The sequence below is a fragment of the Papaver somniferum genome, unplaced genomic scaffold, assembly GCF_003573695.1.
Source record: "Papaver somniferum cultivar HN1 unplaced genomic scaffold, ASM357369v1 unplaced-scaffold_128, whole genome shotgun sequence".
Classification (NCBI taxonomy): Eukaryota; Viridiplantae; Streptophyta; class Magnoliopsida; order Ranunculales; family Papaveraceae; genus Papaver; species Papaver somniferum.
Window position 1 is genome coordinate 1,598,342 of NW_020621936.1, and position 17,962 is coordinate 1,616,303.

At 33.9% G+C, this 17,962-nt stretch overlaps 2 protein-coding genes across 3 annotated transcripts; one reads left to right on the forward strand and one right to left on the reverse strand.

Annotated features, from left to right (window-relative positions):
• The first annotated feature begins 11,707 nt into the window (after positions 1–11,707).
• Positions 11,708–14,870, forward strand: LOC113332104 (protein FAF-like, chloroplastic). 2 transcript variants are annotated; one of them, XM_026578777.1, is made up of 3 exons: positions 11,708–11,766; positions 12,179–12,264; positions 13,198–14,870. In XM_026578777.1, exon 3 carries the CDS (start codon positions 13,602–13,604, stop codon positions 14,748–14,750), a length of 1,149 nt encoding a protein of 382 aa, XP_026434562.1. In that variant the 5' UTR covers positions 11,708–11,766; positions 12,179–12,264; positions 13,198–13,601; the 3' UTR covers positions 14,751–14,870. The 2 variants fall into 2 exon arrangements, with proteins under 2 accessions (XP_026434562.1, XP_026434563.1); XM_026578778.1 differs by lacking the exons at positions 11,708–11,766; positions 12,179–12,264 and adding an exon at positions 12,850–12,893.
• An 810-nt stretch (positions 14,871–15,680) lies between these two features.
• Positions 15,681–17,656, reverse strand: LOC113331773 (60S ribosomal protein L30-like). Its single transcript, XM_026578414.1, has 5 exons — positions 17,495–17,656; positions 17,284–17,389; positions 17,070–17,171; positions 16,250–16,318; positions 15,681–16,157 (listed from the first exon to the last, which is right to left on the reverse strand). Exons 1-5 carry the CDS (start codon positions 17,513–17,515, stop codon positions 16,117–16,119), a joined length of 339 nt encoding a protein of 112 aa, XP_026434199.1. The 5' UTR covers positions 17,516–17,656; the 3' UTR covers positions 15,681–16,116.
• Positions 17,657–17,962: the final 306 nt, after the last annotated feature.

Genomic DNA, 17,962 nt, shown 5'->3' on the forward strand with positions numbered 1-17,962 from the left:
AGATCTTCGTCGTTGTATGATGAATCGCCATGAAGTCCTTGAGCTCAACTAAAATTTTCTATCATAGTCCGTGACTTAGCTATGTAGACTAGAAATCAAGACTCATAGTTTAGATCACTAACATTGACAAACATGCTTGAGATAGCAACCCATGCGAGGTCGACAGAGCTATGATCTAACAAAGCGTACCCCAAGGTGGCTCAGTTGGATAAAATCCGGTGACTAAACGTAATTTTTATTTTGTGATACAAAGAGTTTTGGGGATAGCTAAGCGTACTTGCTATTTTATGTACGGTGGGTGATGAATGGTTCTGAAGAAAGATAGATAAGTATACAGATTGAGTTTGGTAACGGAAGTAATTCTTAATCATATTTTTTTTTCTTATTATTTTCAGTTAATAAATCCAATCCTCTTAGTTATTTACTTTATTTTGTTGATCCGTCTAACCTATCAATTACACAACTCTCTTTGGAAATGATCCTTACTACTGCTATATTACTAGTTAATTTGTGGGAAACAAATCGACTAATATGTTGCACTTACGACATGTAACAGTACCAAGTTTTTCGTTCAACGATCTGTATGGACAAAACCTAATACAATTTCATGTAAACCAACTTAATGATCCTTGAAAATATGTATATAGAGTTTATATCACTTTCTCTTCCTAATCAGAAAGTCAAGACAACAATGTCCATAAACCTGACTGTATAGATGAGTACATGGACGATCTCAAAAATCAACATCCAAGACTTATATAATCGAATCCAAATTCTTCCAAGTATGAAACTTGTTATATATCTTTCAAGATGCGAATTCTACAAGAACGAGCCTTATAATTGATCACAGTTAATATAGACTTATCTACTAGAGTTGATTACGTACTACTTGTGTTATTCCTATTATAAAGATAAAACAATATAATGCGGAAAAGGAAAACAGAAGACACACCGGAATTATTGATAAGGAGGAAAAATGCAACTGCAACTGCAACTGCAAAAAAAAAAAAAAAAAACCCGAGACCTTGTCCAGATTTGAACACCGAAATGTATTAGGTCTACTATCATACGTTAGACTGGAGTGTAGTTATGACCGAATTCATCCTCCAAGCAATTTAGCTGCAGTCGTGCTCCTTACGTCACTTGACCTCACAAAGTTCTACGCAATTGATTCCCTTAGTTGACGTCCTTTACAGACTAAAAGTTACTTCAACCTAAGTGAAAACTTTGATACCAAGCTGCCTTTAACAGATAAGCCTATTTGATTTCCTTTTAGGTCAATAGATCAAGGTTTGGAAATCTGTTTGCAATAGACAAAGCTAGCGGACCTCACAAATTCAGAACACTTACACTCAGTTAGCTGAGAATCCTGGATTAATAACCACCTATTAAGAAAAATCTTTAACCAATCAATTAAGAAGAGTTTTAGATATTTAGCTTGAGGAATCACAAAGTATAAGACGAAAAGAACTTTGCGATTTTTATTTATCTTGTTCCTGAAAGATATTACTAAAACCTAAAAGAAAGAATAAGATTAGGATACACAAACTATCAAGGTAAAGATAATCGGACCTGACTTCACGAATAAATAAATGAAGTCTTTAAGTTGCAAACATAAATACGTTTCTCAGAGGAAACCCAGGTTCACATAGGACGACTTTAGCAAACAACTAGGATACATAAGTGTCAGGGATTGAATTTCCTGGTTGTTTGAGTCTCTCTATTTATATATTTTCAAGACTAGGGTTGCTTAGAATTCAAACTAAGATAACTTGAGATTCAAGCAAATAGTTTATCTGTTTAGATGAAACTCTTGTTAGAAGTTCATGTAAGCATGTGAGAAGTTTGTCTTGAAATTACATAGAAGAAATATGGTCTGCAGTATTAGAACCGTGTATAATTGGACGACCAAAGGAAGTCCCTATGTGATGAAAAATAACCAATGTTGTCCGTCACAATAAATGTGCAGAGAAATTGAAATTGGTTTTTTGATTTTTCAATTTCATTAAATTTACATTCGAATTGAGATAATCAACTAAATTGATTGCGAATTACATTCAAGTCTTACCAAAGAAACAGAGTTACAGTTTAAGATTTCTTAAGATATCCATTACATCGATCAGAATTGATCAATCAGGAAATCAAAATCACTTTTCCAATTTTCCAATTTTTGTTAAATCAATCATATTTTGATAGTTCAAACAACTATACTTCATTCATTTTCAAAACCCACATTTACAAGTGAATTAATAGTGAAGGAATCACTGGTTTGTACCACTGAAAACGCTACATATGAAGAAATTATGCAAGATCAGAGTTGATCATCTATCACAGAAAAACAAAGATGTTCTTCAGCTTTCGGATTAACAGGATGGAGTTGCGGTTCGGATACAGTCGTGGTTCGGTTAAAACCCGAAACCCATAAACCACTTTTTTATACTTCTTTATACTTTATCTTTTGCAAGCAGTACTCAGAAGAATTTCAATGACAACGAACACAACTCAAAACGACAATTTTTTTTTCTTATGTTGAGCTAAATCTAGGCAAAGGTATGGGGTTGTTAACCAAAATCCTTCTTGATTTCTATTATTATGAACAGTGGAAATGTAATTTGTATCCTAATTTTAAGTGAATGGGTGATTTTGAGAAGTGGGTGTGTTAAGGTTTTAACTAACATGGAACCAATGTGTCAATTTGACTAATACAGATTTTGTATCTCTTCTGTCACTTTTTATGACTCCTTCTAGTCAAATTTGCTCTATGTGCCAAAAAAAAGGAACAAAACAGTATTATCCAACCTGTTTGATAAAATGCCGCACAAAAAAGATTATCACGGACATGTACAAGTATCGCTTGTTACTTTTAAGTTTTTTTTTTTCTTTGGTCGTCCCTCTACTGCTGCAGCAGTTATCTAGTGATAGTTCATGGCAAGTATCCTTTAAGAACTAATAAGCAATATCATGTTCATTTAAACACTTAAGACCTGAATCATGATGCACATACACAAGGTGTTTTAGTGATCAAAGATGTCTTAGAGGGGTCTACGATAGTTGTAGTAATGCTAAACATATTTATAAAAATAGTTCACGAGTGTTGAAGGGTAAAGTTGATATAGGTCCTACACGTCCTGGTCACAACAATGACTACACCTTTTCCTAAAATAGTATGATAGAGAGCTTGCTTTCCATTGTACTATATTCCTCCTTTTATAGGCTTTTCCCAAAATCCTTTCTTCTCATGACATCATGACACATGTCATTAAAAACCTTCTTATTTACTATTGTTGTCACTCTCCTTGATATAACCCCTAGTTTCTTGTTAATCCCTTAATTATCCTTGTTATTCCATGAACATACTTTATTGGACTTGGGTTTTAGTACCCAAGTCTTTATTTTCTTAGTGGGATTACCCTCTCTCTTGGGAACTCCCTAGCCCTGTTAGAGGTTAACTATTTTCATGTATCAACAATGAGCATCTGCTAATTCTTACTGGGTGGGTATGCGAAAGGGTACGCGTACTGGGGATGTGCACCCTAAGGATATTCACGAACTCAGGCCTTTGAGGTACACGTACTGGGTATGCGTACCTCCCTCATTCACGCATTCAGAACATCATAGTATGTGTATTGCATATGCGTACCTACCTATGTTTCGGAACCTCGGATGACCATGATACGAGTACCGAGTATGCGTACCCTCATGAGTTCAGATGTCAATAGTTCTGAAAATTCTGTTTTAGATGTTTGAAACATTCCTAATAGCTATAGATAAAAATATTATTGCTTGAGAAATTTTCAAATGATCGACAAACACAGTTCATGAACAATAAATTGTTTCGAATAAGATTGCTAAGGACCTATAAACATCCATTGGTTGAATCATATTTCGAGATGTTTAACAAAACAAGCTTAACTCGAAACTTCTTCTTTGCAGTATCTACTAGAAGTCATATGACATAGTCTAGAATGGTAATACTTGTGACTAAATAAAATGGTTCAGTCTTCACATACCTCTTTGTTGATGAAGTTCTCCATATGTCTTCGTTTGATCTTCAGTCTTCAATCTTCGAGGGTTATTCAGTGATGTCTGATACTCAACTAAAAAACTCTAATCCTAGTCCGATACTTGACTTAAATAGCTTAGAAATCAAGCTATAATTTTTTCCAGCTAACATTGACAAGAAGCTTGAGATATCAAAACCTACGAGTTCGACCAATCAACGGTCTAACAAATTGAATACAAGGTATTCGTCCAGTTTTGTATCAAAATTTTGGATATTGTCTGAAGTTATTGCATACGGTTATGGTCGTATTTGATATTCCATAAGCGGGTTTTTCCCTAATAATATAAATTTGACATAAAAGAATAAATAATCTAATAATTTTTGGGTTAAAAACATATGATTGACGTTTCTAGGTTCGGATTAACGTCTTTTTTAGTTAGTACAAAAATATTATTTATTGAGATTAACCAAAAGAAAAAAATAAATCATATTTGATTATTTCCATTGGTTTGGATATAATATCATCCATATGATATACTCCCTCCGTCCCACTATTAGTTGGCCAATTTTATAACTAAATTTAATTATAAAATAGGTCAACTAATAGTGGGACGGAGGGAGTATTTACTTGCCTATAATGTTATTCTCGCCTTGATACACATTTGATACAATCAAGAAATTTAAAATATGTTATGCAGGAAAATTAAGTGTGTCGTGTCGTGCAGTTTTTCTTTCTAAGAAATTGGCACAAGTGGAGGACAAAACCACAATACGAAACATTGCTCTCCTAATCGATCCGTATTTGATCCCTGAATGGATGATGGCACATTTGGGAAAAAAATGACTAAAATGTCTGTAATACCTCTCTAACCAAATTAGATTATTTGACACCACATGGTTTAAAAACAAAACCTAAGTCCAGCCTTAGTTAGTAATTCGACGAACTATTCACGAATAATTCGTGAACATATCCGAATTGGTCGAATCCTAATCATAGGACCGAATAATTCAAACTCCGCCCTAAGTATGCGGATTATATGGGTATTCCGAATTGTGCGCCAATTATTCGTGCCCATTCCCGGCCCAACTGTCCATTTCAGTTCCTTGTAATGTGGTTTTCCACCAAAAAGCTTCATGAGAATTGATCCCATGATCATGACCTCCAGCTAGCTTGGATTATCTCTAAACCCCCACGCCAACCGTTGTTGGTTGATATAAATGGATGATATTTTATATAGGTTAGTAACATTTTTAGCACAAACTATGATACCCTACCCTAAAACTCTAAAAATTTATTATTTAATAATAACAAATTTTGAATGCCGAACTCATATTCTTAAAACGAATTATACATGTACGTATCCGTTCCGAACTACTCCCCGAACAACGAACCGTTGACCGAATTTTTGACCGAATTTTTGACCGAAACCGACCTATCTGAATCCGTATAATTTTCGTATGTATGTCATCCCGAACTACTTCTCGTATCCCGAACTTCGTTGTATTCAGTGAAGATGAAGACAATGCGATGATTATGGTGAGTGCGATTGTACAGAAAAACTGACATATCGTTTAGATTTTGCCTAAAAAGAAAAAACGAAACAATTTCATATATGATGTTCCAAAAGTGGTACTGGTTGTTGCCGCCACCATAATTAACTGAGCACTTTCTAACAATGTGATTTCTAGCATATCTCATTTCCAAATGAGAGGTTAATCTTTTTAAGATCGAATTGTACATGAAAAGAAATAAAAATGGAAGCTAGGTTATTTTTTCTAAGATATAAATGATGTTTTCTTTACGCTTCCTGCATCCCAGGAATTACAGCAACTTTCAGTTGGTTTTTGAAATATTAAATTATCCAATTATCTACAGTCAAATAGTATTATGATATAATCAACCAAGTTCCTGTTGCATAACCCGGTACCCAGTAATACCACGAGTTTTACTAGGAAGAGACTAATATATAATCGTGATAGGTTGTTTTGTTGAACTTGGGTAAGGTTGATCAACATGCAAGAAATATATCTTCATGGTTTATATGCATTTTTTTCAATTAATTGAAATGTAAAAATTCCTATTATACTTATGTACAAATTTAAAAATATTACTAAAAATATTACGTAGGCTAGCCTCATTTTGAACGTTGGAAAAGCTTATTATGCTCAAAACAAAATGGAATACAAAAAAACAAAATAGACAACAAATGATGGTCAGAATTACTAAAAACAAATGCAAATCAAATACGTAGAACAATTTTATAGTGTTAATTTTTGCTTTAAATTAGTAGTGGATACAATGAAAAAATTTGTACGTACTTGGGAATAAGCACTATTGAGCTGAGCTGTAATTTAAGGCATTGTTTTTCTTCTAACTTTTTATGACTACAAATGCAATTCACCGTTCAACCGCAATGTGTACATATACAATTCATCATTTGATAATAAAATTGAGTTGCACTAACTCAGGAAACACTAATATATGAAGAAAGTAAAACTTAATTAAGAAAAATAATTAACAAAAAAACAACAAATGTGAAACGGGCTACTTACTATGTAAACATATTATTTGTAGTACAACCCACTAATACGGCTTGCTTAGATACCCTACTTCACGGTGAACAAAAAGAACTTTTAAAAGTACGTACTTTTCATGTAATTCAAAAGACGTGTGTGGTCGGATGCACTATCTCATCCTATAATTCATTGAATGGGTATTAATAACTCAATGCAACCAAGTATAGTTATTCAGCTAAACAATTGAAATTGAGTAACTATTTTCCAAAGTCAACTCTCACCTATAATACATGGATTCATCTTATAATTATTGGATACAACGTACAATGCAATTTTGGCGAGACAAACCCTATGGGAGCTTTCCGCTGTTTAGTTAAGTGATTCCATGCTACAAAAATATTTCTGAAAATTTTTAAGGTAGGGATAACATTCAAAACTATATATTCTATGTTTGGGAAAAAAATAATTTTAGATTGAACTTCCACAAATGTGAATAATCATAGGAGATATCTCTCCATTTATCCATTATGGGAACGAGAGTACATGCAAATCTCAACATATCAGATACGGAATAATTCAAGGAGCTTACCCTCCTTCCATTGGCCGGGGCAGCTTAAAACGATCAAGATTCTCCTCAGATAATCAAAATCTTCTTTAGTTAGAAATTTGTATGTTAAATACCTTATTATCCAATTATCCTTTTTTTTGTTTTGTTTTTCATAAAATTATTACAAGAAACAACAATGCTACGTTGACGCCCAATGATTTTGGGATTTATGCTTTCTATCATCAGTATTGATGCGTGCGGAAGTAGGTCCCTACTCTCTCTCTCTCTTAATAATTTTGGGTTAAAATACTGAGATACAAAGCCTTTTCCTTAAATAAAAAATTGCATATCAACCATAGTTTAATTATAAGGAGTTGGTTGTTTAATTCTGAACTCAAGTATATGTTTTCTGGAAAAAGATATATCAGTGAATTTCCTTGATTACGACTTTTACGACGGGAAGCGCTTCATATGCTTTGCATTTTTTAGAGTTTACAACCTATTTTATATGAATATCATGTTTCTTTTTGGTATCTCCATTGTAACTATTAATACAACTATATGATGAGTGTGATTTTTTAAGGAACATTTGTTTTGGACACTTGATTCTTAACGCAAGTATATGATTTCCGAATAAAGATATATCAACGCATTTCCTCAATTACATATTCTTTTACGGGAAGCACTTCATATGCTTTGCACATTTTAGAGTTGACAATCGATTTTATATACCTTTTTTTTGTGACAGTAATATCAGGTATTGATACAATTATAGAGTGTGATTTTTCATTTAACTACAACGAGTTGAGTTGTCTACTTGATTCTTAAAGCAAGTCTATATATATATGTATGATTTGTAAAGATAGACATATCAATGCATTTCCTTGATTACATATTCTTCAATGGGAAGTACTTCGTATGCTTTGTACTATTTAAAGTTGTCAATCTATTTATATTAATATCACTTTTTTAGCGTCTATAATATCATATATTGATTAATACAATATAGTGGGTGTGATTCTTCATTTAACTACAAGAAGTTGAAGCACTGATATATCTTTATTCGACAGGAAACACTCCATATGCTTTGCACTTTTTAGAGTTGGCAACTGATTTTATATTAATATCATTTTTTCTAATATCTTTCTAATATCAGGCATTGATGCAACCATACAACGAGTGTGACTTTTCATTTAACTACAGTGAGTTGAGTTGGTTTCTTGATTCTTGACGTAGGTACATGAGTTTTCATTATATTTCCTTTGATGGGAAATACTTCATATGCTTTGCAATATTTAGAGTTTTCCATCTATTTTATATTAATATCGTGTTTCCTTTTAGTGTATCTAATATAACTATTGATACAACTATATAGTGGGTGATTCTTTTTAGTATTTCTTTTTCATTTAACTATATGAAGTTGGAACCTGGAGGAGCAGTTGAGTTGGTGGGTTGATTCTTAACACAAGTATATGATATGGTTGTAAGGTACGTGGGGAGTGTATAACGGGTGAAGTACGAACAATATTTGGCTGGACTGAAAGCCATTATTGGAGTTTTGAGGCAGAATATTATTATGACTTTGTTTCTTTACTTTTAAGTTTCCAACATGGATTAAGCAAGAAATGAGTATTCTAAAATCTAGCAAGACTAAGTTTCGTTGTAGTGTTACTGGATTAAATGACTTCAAATCTATCCTTACCGATTATTTTTAGAGTACTGATGTTGGTAATGTCATGAATTACTTAATGATTTCAAAAGTCGATATGATTTTCCAAAAGTATTTTCTTTTAGAGGATCTATTAATCTCGAAAACTTTAAACAGTATGTAATTGATTAATTTAGTTCCAACTGCTTATATACTAAATTAGAATTGATGGTTTCGTTATGCACTATAATTATTAATTGGAACCCTTTCTGGGATGGGTGCGGGGGAAGCCCCGCCTCCCCAAGTGGGAGCAAATTTAGTTTCTTCAAGTACACTTGATTTAGTACTTATTAATCTTCTTTCGTATAATTATTTAAGTGTCAGTATTCCTAATAATATTATGTTGCTTCTCTATCTTTTTATTTAATAAGTCTTTTAATCCGTTCTTTAACTACTGTAACATATACTATGAGTTATTGTTTATACGAATATGAACGCGCTTATTTAGATAACATTTTTCAAAATTTTACACCCTAAAGCGAGCTATAATTATTTTTAATCTTGCAAAATATAAGAGTAGAATACTGTAAAAAAAAAATTAAGGAATTCTTTTATTGCTAAAATAATTTGGTGAATATATATTGCAAAAATATTTATTTTTAGAGGAAGTGATAAAATTAGCAAGGATTTTGGTTGTTGTTTATGAAGCATAAGCAAAAGGACACATGCCATGGACTGTAGGGTTGTTGATGGGTCCGCGTCCATCCGGGTACCATTGGATACGGGACTGGACACAATTTTTTGTGTCGGGTTTCTTCACGGTTCTTGCTCCAGTATCTTGGACATGCATATAATAGAAGTTAAAATCTTCAAAGTATCTCACCGCCACTTCCATCGAGTTTTAAAATACTATATTTTTCTAAAATTCGCAACCATGCTTCTATATATATCACGTACCTTTGATTAAATTATGTACAAATATATAATTTAGGCAAGATATATTAGTGCATATTCTTGATTACCTATTCTTTGACGGGAAGCACTTCATATGCTTTGCATAAATTTGAGTTAGCAATCTATTTCATATCAATATAGTGTGTGTATTTTCTGTTTCTCTAATATCATATATCAATAGAACTATATGGTTGGTGTGATTATCATATCACTGCATGGAGTTGGAGCCTGGAAGACCATTTGAATTTGCCTTAGCGAAAGTATATGATTTCAGAACAAAGATATATCAGTGTATTTCCTTGATGACATTTTTTGACGGGAAGCAGTTCATATGCTTTGCACTATTTAGAGTTAGTAATCTAATTCTATATTAATATTATGTCTTTTTATTGCCTTTAATGTCAGATATACAACTATACATTGAGAGTGATTTTTCTTTTAACTACAAAAGTTAGATCATGGACTTAGCAAAAAAGTACAAGAAGTTGGAGTTTGGAAGAGTAATTGAGTTGGTCACTTAATTCTTAACACAAGTATATGATTTCTGAAGAAAGCTTTATCAGTGCATTTCTTTGATTACACCTTCTTTGACGGGAAGCACTTTATATGTTTTGCACTATTTAGAGTTTGTTATCTATTTTTTATTAATACCGCGCTTTTTTTTAGTGTCTCTAATATGAGATATCGATACAACTATATAGTGAGTATGATTTTTAATACATATCAGTAAATATCCTTGATTATGTCCTTTTTGACGGGAAGCACCTCATTTTCTTTGCACTATTTAGAGTTTACAATCCATTTTACTGATATATCGAACGACATATCAGTACATTTTCTTGATTACGTACTCTTTGACGGGAAGCACTTCATATGCTTTGCACTATTTAGAATTTGCAATATATTTTATATTAATAGCGTTTTTATTTTTGAAAAGACGAATGCTCTAAAAAAAAATTAACTACCAATTGTACTGATGTTGGCAATGTCATGAACTACTTACTAATTTCAAATGTTGGTATAATTTTTCACAAGTATTTTATTTATCTCCAATACTTTAAACAATACGTAGTTGGTGAATTTGGTTCCAACTGTTAATCTACCAAATGATAATATATGTTTTCATTATACAATGCAATTATTAATTGGGATCCTTTCTGGGACGGTTGTGGGACAAAACCCGCCCCACCAAATGGGATCAAATATCATCGTGCTTGGTGCATAACACAAATTAAATACTAGATTAGGTGAAAGCACAACATTATTGAGAGCGACGATAATCATAATGGTGAATTGGGAGAAAGGGATCCAAAGATGCCACCGTTGGTCGAAATAGATGGAGATGGCAATGAAATATTTACTTATAAATAAGAATTACTGATAAGCGAAGATATTTATTTTTAATATGTAAGATTTTGAATGAGGTTTAGTGATTTAGTATTTAGAGTTTAAATTGTTTTATTTTTGAGATTATCTAGATCTATTTATTTTTGTTTATTTGTCGAATTGATTAATGTTTTATTAAATTGTTTGAAATTGGTTTTCAAAACCATGTGAAATCTTTTAATTATAATAGTATCGTACATTTGATTATTTGAAAGTTTTAAATGTTTATTGTCAATATGTTGGATAGTAATTCTATGATAGCTTATTAGAAATTTTATTAGGACGGGTGCAGGACGAAGCCCCGTCTCAGTGAACATGATCCAACGGTGTAAGAAATTCCATCAGTCCCGGTGTGTAGCACGGGTTTCAAACTAGTGTTAATTAATTAATGATTATGAGTCGATAAACCTATACAGAAAATAAAAAGAAAAGGGATTAGCTGTCGTGCAAAACCATCAAACGAATAGTCAAAGTCATAAAACAAAGACACGTTTACGATATTAAGACTCCCAAATCTATTGTGCTCTACGGTGGTGTGGGTCCCATGTCAAGATTCAGTTTCACTTGGTCCCACCGGAGCATATACGCGGAGGATGGTCGTAGCGTATCTTATATATCGAGTGGTCAAATTTTTTTCTCTCTACAACTTTCAGTTCGGTTGTTCCTCTTTCTTTCTCTCTATACCCAAGAGTTATGTCTTCTTCACTTGGGGTACGTAAACTAATAGCACAACCTCTTCTTCTTTACTATTCTGTATATTCTTCGGTGATTGGAAGAACCGGGTTTTGATGTAGCATGTTTTATTACTTCAATTTCAGTGGCTTAATCGATTTGGTCGCAAGATAATTTTCTTGATAAAAAAATCACTTATGTATGTGCAATTTGATTCAATTGGGTATAGCGATTTGAACATCTTTGGTAGTTTGCCTTTCTTTGGATGGAATCTCTCTGGGTGTTGAAAACACTTGTTTCTGAATTCCAATGTCGGTGACATTTAGTATTGGATTTGTACGAAAATCTTGGAACCGAATTTTGAAGTTCTTTTTTTTATATGTAGGCATGGATTAAACCAAACTTATTCCAGAATGTGTGCTTCAATTGTTTATTCTTATTTTGTCTGCAGTTTTTGCTTGCTTCCCTCCAGGATTCGTGTATCCACAGTTGAGGGAAACAGAGAAAGGTCTGGATACGATTCTTCATCATTTTCAGGTAATCTCGTTTTCCTTCTTTTCTTTCCTTAAAAATGCCTAATTTGGAACAAATTTTCCTCCTTTTTTTTCTTCTTATTCTCGAGGATTACTCACCAAGTATGGTACCCAGTGGGACCCGGGAATCTTCTGCTAAGCTCTGATTCCAGTTGGTGTTTTAGTGGAAAATTACTAACCATACCCCTGGAACTTGATTAGATATGCCTAATTACGACTTATTTAAAGGATTATTTTAGTCAATATAGGTGATTATGAATATTCTGTTAGCTTTATTTAGGATTTTAAAGTGAGGAAAATCTTCCTAGTTGATTACAGGGTGTGCATAGTTGTAAGTTGTAACTTGTAAGTTCGCAGACTTTGTTGATCAGATTCTGACCTTTGATTCTGCCACGTATGGATTTTGTTAACTCCTCCTGACCCATATGCATGCACACAATCTTCAACGACAACACCAGCAACATAAAAAAGAGTTAAAAGATTTTTTATCTGTTACTTTAGTTAAAAGGTTAATTGGTAAATGCATGGATCATGGATAGACATTTGAGCTCAAAATATTTCTCTGATCTACAGTTGTGACTTGAGAGAGGTGAAGATTAGGAGGAGAGGAGGATTTTAGGGGATTTATAATTTGTAAGTACATATTTGCTATGCTAGTAAATTCGATTCCGGTAGTGTTACAAAGATGATAAAACTGGATATCTACATACTTCTCTTCATCTCAGTAGATTGCATAATTCTGCTATATTTCTTATTGAGACCCATACCAACCAAAATTAGGTCCAGAAAAAATAAAGGACAGAATATAACAGCTATCTAGTAATAGTCCATAATTTCTATATTTGGTGTTTGATGTTTATCCTAATTGGTTGTTCGAAATTTATGTAAATATAACCATTTTAATGATATTACTCAATATTATTATTTTTGACTGCAGGAGTTGCTGTTAAATTTAGAAGAAAATTGGTTTTCTTGCCAACACAGAGAAATAATTACAGCCGTTTCATGACCCCAATTGTTATTAGCTGTCATCTCATCCTCCTTCCTCTCATCTTTCAATACACCTTTGCTCTTCTCAATATCAATAACTCTCTTCTCTGTTCTTCTCTAAAAAGAGAATCTCTTAACTTGTTTTGTTTTGTTTTGTTATTTATAGAATACAGAGAGATAGATAGGCCATAACCAGGGTGTCTCTTTTGCATGCCATGCAAACCTAATTTTTGATAATTCCAAATCCTCTCTTTAGTCAGTCATCCTCTTATCTCTCTCTATTTCCAACTAATTTTTTCTGTCTCTAGAAATCATCTCCCCCTTTTCTTTTTCTTTCCTTTATATAAGACCATGCACTTTTTCTCATCGATCTTATTCAAGTCTAGATCTCCACCCCTTTTTTCCTCTTCAACTACAATGGAAACAGCTACAAATTCACAGGAAGAAGAAACAGGTCTTAAATCATTAACATCTCCATTAAATCATAATCATTCATCTATGATCAACAGATTCAATATCTCACCTCAATCGTCATCAGCTTCATCTTCTTGTACATCTCCATCTTCTCCTGTATCTATATCTCCTTGTTGTTCTTCTTCTTCATCATCATCTTCTTTTCATAGCGTTGATGATGATGTTACAGTTTCAACTGATGAAACCCCTGTCACGAATCATCATCACAAGCAGGAAGAGGAAGAGACTACAGAGAAACCCTTTTATGATCATAGAAAGAATGTGATCATTGTAAGAAATCAAAGGTCGGGAATAAGGAGGGAGTTTCCACCACCGATACCATTACTCGCAAGAACAGAGAATTTACCATGTCATATGCCATGGGTACTGAAGAGATCATATAAAGATGGAAGATTGGTTATAAAAGAGGTTAATGTGAAGCATCATGAGTATTTTAGGGCTCATAGATCTAATGGCCGTCTTACTCTTCAACTAATGCATATGAATCATCTCACTATTCATCCTCCTCCCAATGATACGTCTTCTACTACTCCCACAACTGATGACATTGAAGGAGAAGAAGACGAGGAGGAAGAAGAACAGGAGGAAGAAGACAATGTAGATATAAATGATTTAGTTGATTTTGATAATGACGATAAAGATGAAAAAAATAATGAGGATAATAAGAAGGATGATGATGAAAGTGATGGGGTATCATCCGAACAAGAACAAGGATCGGATGAAGAGGAAGAAGCAGAGAAAGTAGAGAGGCCTTCGGCTGACCCACTCCATCATATTCGACAGCGGTTTAGGCCATTATTGTCATCAGAACAACCATCATCGTCATTACCACAATGTCAGATTCATGAGACGAGAGAAGGAAAACAAGACTTTGACGGTGAAATCTTGAGAAACTGTTCACAACCACTGATACTAGCTTCATCGTTGCCAGAGGGGAGAGTACGTGGGATGTGTCAACCAAATGACTATAGAAAATCAAATCTTTTTCGACTGCCAATAGTTTCAGTTCGGCCGGTGCATAGTTAATCAAACTAGTCTAGCTAGGGTTAGAAAGGCTAAGCTCTGAAGAATAACGATGACATTTTGAGATGTTTTGTAGCAGTTAATAATATCATGATTAAAATATTTTACATAAATTTTTGTGGATTTTTACTGGCCTCTTTTTTCTCATATCTTCCGTATCTTTGTTTAAAGTCCTCATTTTTGTTTAATTACATTCTTTGGACAACTACTCAAAAATAATCCAAATTTTCCTCGGTTTATGTTAGAATCTCATTCTAGCTTTACGTGGGATTGGTGGGTTGTACATGTAGTGCTCCAAACTAGTCGTCTGTTTGGCCAGCGTGTCGTCTGTTTGGCCAGCGTGTTTGTCAAAGCGGGTGGATAGTGGCTCTTAAAATATTTTGGAAAAGGAGGTGATGATATTCATTTTCTTTGTTTAGTTTTTAATCGATGATTCAGTGCCCTTGATGCCTGTGCAACGGCTTAGCTTCAGTAAACCTTGTTGGTCGGGTTTATGCTCATATCATCGCAGTAGAGACTTATAAATTATGATTTAAATAATCGCAGTAGAGACTTATAAATTATGATTTAAATAATGCTTCCTACAAGTAGCTAATGCAGTTGTTCACATGTAAGCATGACCATGGTTTTAACAACTAAAATATACGCCGAAACATCAAGAGGATCAAACTGTTAACACAAGAAGAGATCTATAGACAGATTATCAAGAGAAAATAGTACACAAGCCAGAGCGAAGAGATAACACATGGTGGCCTACTCCACACGAGGGTTAAATCCTCCGACCTTTCTAACTTATCATACTAGAGTGGTAAGACATGCCTCTTCAAGAATAACAAAGATAAAGTGATAGAAAAATATTTGATTCACAGTCCGAAGACTCCACAAAGCACTAATGAGGCAAAAGGGCTTCTTAGATGATTTGCAAATAGGAAGTATATAAAGACATGGAAAAATTCTTAACAACTCCCATCAAACAAATCTAGCACCAATACAGCTTATGGCAAACACTAAGCTCAGGTGAGGGTTAGGCAGTTTACACCACCACTGAATGCTAACAGCAACAATTTTGGATAAAGTACTAATGACCAGAAGACTGGCGATTTTGGAAACTTCTAGGCTGAAATGGACAAACACAAACAAAAAAGATAGTCTCACACGATATTCATAAAGTGCAAGAGCATACTTTCACTTTCCAAAACCATTGTATCTATGTGTACTTCCGGCCTTACAGATTTGAAATAAACCTACAAAGTTTGATTCGATTCAATTCAACTGTGACTCAACTTAAGCTAAATAGGGGAAAAGGAGAAAAAGAGATGACCAGAAGGAAAATCTGAATCAAGTGAATGGATACCCTAGCTTTCTCCGCTTACTGGTCACCAGGAAGAGTTTTGATGATATCAGAATCACCTGGGAAACAAACACAGGAAAAGAAGTGTAAGGCAAAAGAAAAAGATCAAGTAAACACATGGAATTGAATAAAAAGGATATTTATGTCTCACCTGGATCGATGATACTCAGGCATGATACACGGTAGTATCGCCCACAAGCTGTTCCCAAGTCGACATTGTCTGAAACAACCCAGAAGGATAAAAATGTATCAGTGGCGTGAAAGATATACAAGATAACTGGAACGGCACCAAAAAAAGAGATATATCTGAAGAAACAACTCCAAGGAGACATTATCAGTCATTTTTTTAGGAAGAACATCTACTTTATGCAAGCACTAGAAGTTCACCAAAATGGCCCCCAAACTACCTCAAAAGGTCAAAAGGAATGGAAAAAAAAAAAAAAACCCAGAAATATGAAACCTCAAAACGAATAAAAGCAACAGAGTTAGAAAACTTCAGCACACATTAGACTATGCTATGACTGGACTCAAACAACAACCTATAGCAGTACACCCTGGGAATGAAGGCAACATGCATCTCTGCTAAATAAAATCATTAGTTGCAGGGCAAAAGATTGTTAATGGTAACTGACTTTTGAAAAATGCAAATGAGGCTCTTTTTTGCTGATCCGTGGCATTCTTCTCAAAAACTAAAGCTTAACTGTTTAAATGTATCATTTCACCAAGGGGACATCTATTAACCATATCCAACGCTAACATGTCAGGCCTTGGCCATGTATATAAGAAACTCTTAACCTCCACCTAATCAAATGAAGGTTTTTTAATAGTCGTATTGTACATCACAAACACATAAGAAACAGACAACACCGCAAAAACAATCAATAAAAGTAGCTGAAATAATACTGCACAGTCACAAAAAGAAGAAATACAATGGACATGTAGACTACAAAAAGATCGGATAGACTACTTACTTCCATTGAAATGGTGAACTCCAACCTTGGCAAGCATAGCATAGTACTCAATCTCAGATTTTCTCAAGAGAGGACAGTTGTTTGAGATAATTATGAGCTTTGCTGCAAGAAATTACTATTAAATCAGTAACCCTAATCCTCAAAACAAAAATATTTTCAATAAACCAACAAAAACACCGAAAATCACATGAAAAGTGAACAAAGGGATAATTACATTTGGAGCTCCTGAGAGTCCTGAGGACTGTTTTGTAACCAAGGGTGTACTTCCCACTCTTCATCACAAGAGCAAGTCTGTTGTTAATACTCTCATGAGTCTTCTTCTGCGAAAACCAACCAAAACAAATATAGATCCAAATCAATCAAACCCTGAAACATAAACAGAAAAACCTAAAACGTGGAAAAGGGAAGAATATTTCTTTTCGTACCATTTTCTTTGCGACCACCATCTTTGCTTACTTCAAGAGAAACGGAAATGGAGATTTCGATTGTCACTTCTCTGAAGCCGGCAGCGAATCTATAATGGAAAAAGAAGAAGAAGAAGAAGAAATGATACAGAATATGGTTTTAGGGTTTATAATGGAACCCTGGTTTCGGGGAGTACCCAAGTTATATCAACCTGAATTGATATGATAAGGGACAGCTTAATGCGAGAGGAAAAGACCAAATTACCTTACATAAAGATAAGAAAATTACCAAATTACTCCTCGGGCGAACTTGTCTCCGGAGTCCGGACTCCGGATTAAATTCAGAAGAAGTTGGCAAAGTTACCGAAAGAAAATTATTTGGCCTGAAATTCAGACTCATGGGCAACATTGGTTTGTACTTTGGATGATAAATTACTTCTAGCGGAATGCTTGGTACTTACCAGTTACCAAACCTGAGGCGCGAGTATG